General features: G+C 65.2%; 1 protein-coding gene across 1 annotated transcript; it reads right to left on the minus strand.

Moving 5' to 3' along the window:
* Positions 1–438: 438 nt before the first annotated feature.
* Positions 439–1,392, minus strand: LOC116799604 (anther-specific proline-rich protein APG-like). The gene has a single exon (XM_032712851.1). The coding sequence runs from the start codon at positions 1,390–1,392 to the stop codon at positions 439–441; it is 954 nt and encodes a 317-aa protein (XP_032568742.1).
* Between the last annotated feature and the right edge of the window lie 1,150 nt (positions 1,393–2,542).

Genomic DNA, 2,542 nt, shown 5'->3' on the forward strand with positions numbered 1-2,542 from the left:
TAGAAAGAGTTTTCAAAGGTGGAAAATAAAGCAGGCAGAGAGCAGGACTCCAGCTGCAACCTGAGTTTAATGTGCTGATGGTACAAAGTGCAAATCGAATGGATCCAGTGGCAGCAAAACCCTCTCAGGGTGCAAACGCTGCCCCAGAGCTGTGTTGGTTTGAGGCTCAAAGCCTGAGCATCTGCCCAGAGCTGCCAAACTTCTCCCCAACACCTTCTCCGGGGCAGGGACAACCGAATTGTGGCCCGAAAAGGAAGGGAAGACACCGAACGAGCTTGACACGGGTACGACAGGGGGGGAAACGGGGCCAAGGCTCCTCCGGGGCTGGGGAACGGGAGCGGGGGGAGGCAGGGGAGGAACCTCAGCCCTCGGCTACACGTCTCGTTGGGTTCGCAGGGTTTCACAGCTGCTTCCCAAGGGGTTCCACAGCCTCTGCCTTCACCAGATCCACTTGGAAGCGCAGCGGCTCTTTTTGGGGTGGCTGGGGCGCTTTGCCCCGGCGGGATGATGGTGCCCGGGGCGATGGGGGGCCCGCGGGTACAGGCAGCGGCTCTTGCTCAGGTGCTGCGCGGAGGAGCCCTTGGCCTTCACTCCCTCTTGTGGCAGCGAGCTTTTGGCGGCCGTTTTCTGCGCCGGACACTCCTTGACCCCCTTCCCGGGGGGACACTTGGCGGCCCGCGGCTCGGGGGGGCTCTTGGCGAGGCGCTGCTCGGCCGAGGGGGTGGGCGCGCACTCCTGGGTGGGGTAGCCCTTGGTGCACTTGTGCTGGGGGAACCCCCCCGCGTACTCCCGCGGGCAGGAGAGGGCGACGCAGGGCTGCGGGGGGCACTCGGTGACCCCCCCCAGGGGCAGGGAGTAGCCGCCGGGGAGCCCGGGCGGCCGCAGGTCGGGGCCGAACCAGCGCGAGGAGCTCTTGGCCAGGCGGGGGGACCTTCCCCCGGCCCGGCACGACGCCGAGTACCTGATCCCGCACGGGGGGAACCGCAGCGTGCCCGGCTCCGGGCACCGCGGGGCACACGGGGGGAGGCTCTTGGCCACCCGTTTCTTCTCGGGCAGGGCGGTCTCGCAGGGCTGGCGGCTCTGCCCGGGGCAGAACCTGACGCTGGGCAGCAGCCGGGTGGTCTCGCAGGGCTCGGGGTACAGCAGCAGGCACTTCTGCACGTAGGGCTGGCACGGCAGCAGCGAGGGCTGGCTCACGGCGGGCTGGGGGCACACGTAGGTGAGGGGCTGGGGGTAGCTCTGCCAGCGGGGCGCCGGGCCCTTGATGATGCTCAGGGGGTGGCAGGTGCCACCGCAGCCGTCGGCCCGCGCCGGGCACGGCTGGACGGTCTCGGTGCCGTAGGCGGGCCCCGGCAGGTACAGGGGTTTGTACCTCTCCCCGTAGCAGTGCATCGTGCCGGGAGGCACCTCAGACCTGCAAGACACGGCACAAACGCCCGCGGCTCGTGGAGGAGGCACCGAGGGGGTTTTGGGGGTGCGGGGTCAGAGATTCACCCCCCGGGGCGCCTCCCGGGGCAGAACCCACACCCGGGAGGTCGGGGACTCAGGAACAGAATGGGATCAGCCAGGACAGGAGGTTCTGCTCCCGGATCATGACCCCACACCCCAAAGGTCGGGGACTCCCCGGGGGCTCGGGAGCAGGATGGGATCAGCCAGGACAGGAGGTTCTGTTCCTGGCTCACAACTCCACACCCCGAAGGTCGGGGGCTCAGGACCAGAATGGGATCAGCCAGGACAGGAGGTTCTGCTCCCACCTCATGACCCCACACCCCGAAGGCTGGGGGCTCAGGACCAGAATGGGATTATCCAGGACAGGAGGTTCTGCTCCTGGCTCCTGACCCCACACCCTGCTCTGAAGAGCCCAGGAACAGTCAGGGATCACAGCCAGGCAGCCTGGGAGGTTGGTGCTGCAGTGCCAGCCCTTCACCAGGACGTGGGGCACGACCCGGGGTTTTACTGCCCGGAAACCTCACTGGGACACCCTTTCCAGTTCAGGTCCTGCAGCTCCCGAGATGAAAGGGTGAAAGGCAAGGCAAAATTAAAGGTGTGGCCACGGGTAATACCCGGGTGTGGCCACGGCCAAGGCCCAGCTCAGGTTCCATTACTGGGCTGAGGGCAAGGACAGGTTTGTGGCCACGGGGAGCTCGGCACGTAGGACCTGCCCTCCCTCCTGCTGCCCCAGGACCTGCCCTCCCTCCCATTCCAAAGGGATCCGGGGCCTGGCAGTGCCAGCTCTTTGCAAGTCATGCAGTCCCAGCTTTGTTTTGTTGTGTTCCAGAAAAGGAAAGGAGAAAGGAAAGGAAAAAGGAAAGGAAGGGAAGGAAAGGGAAGGGAAGGGAAGGGAAGGGAAGGGAAGGGAAGGGAAGGGAAGGGAAGGGAAGGGAAATAGGATTGTTTCAAAGTGTTTGGTGGAACCAAAGGAGGGAAGGAGAAGCCACCAAGGCAAAATCTCAGCTGGTGCTGATCGACCATCACAGAGCCAGGGGAGAGCTGGGGTTGGGAGGGACCTCTGGAGGTCATCAAACCCCTGCCAGGGCAGGGT

This window comes from Chiroxiphia lanceolata, chromosome 29 (genome assembly GCF_009829145.1).
Source record: "Chiroxiphia lanceolata isolate bChiLan1 chromosome 29, bChiLan1.pri, whole genome shotgun sequence".
NCBI classification, from domain to species: Eukaryota; Metazoa; Chordata; class Aves; order Passeriformes; family Pipridae; genus Chiroxiphia; species Chiroxiphia lanceolata.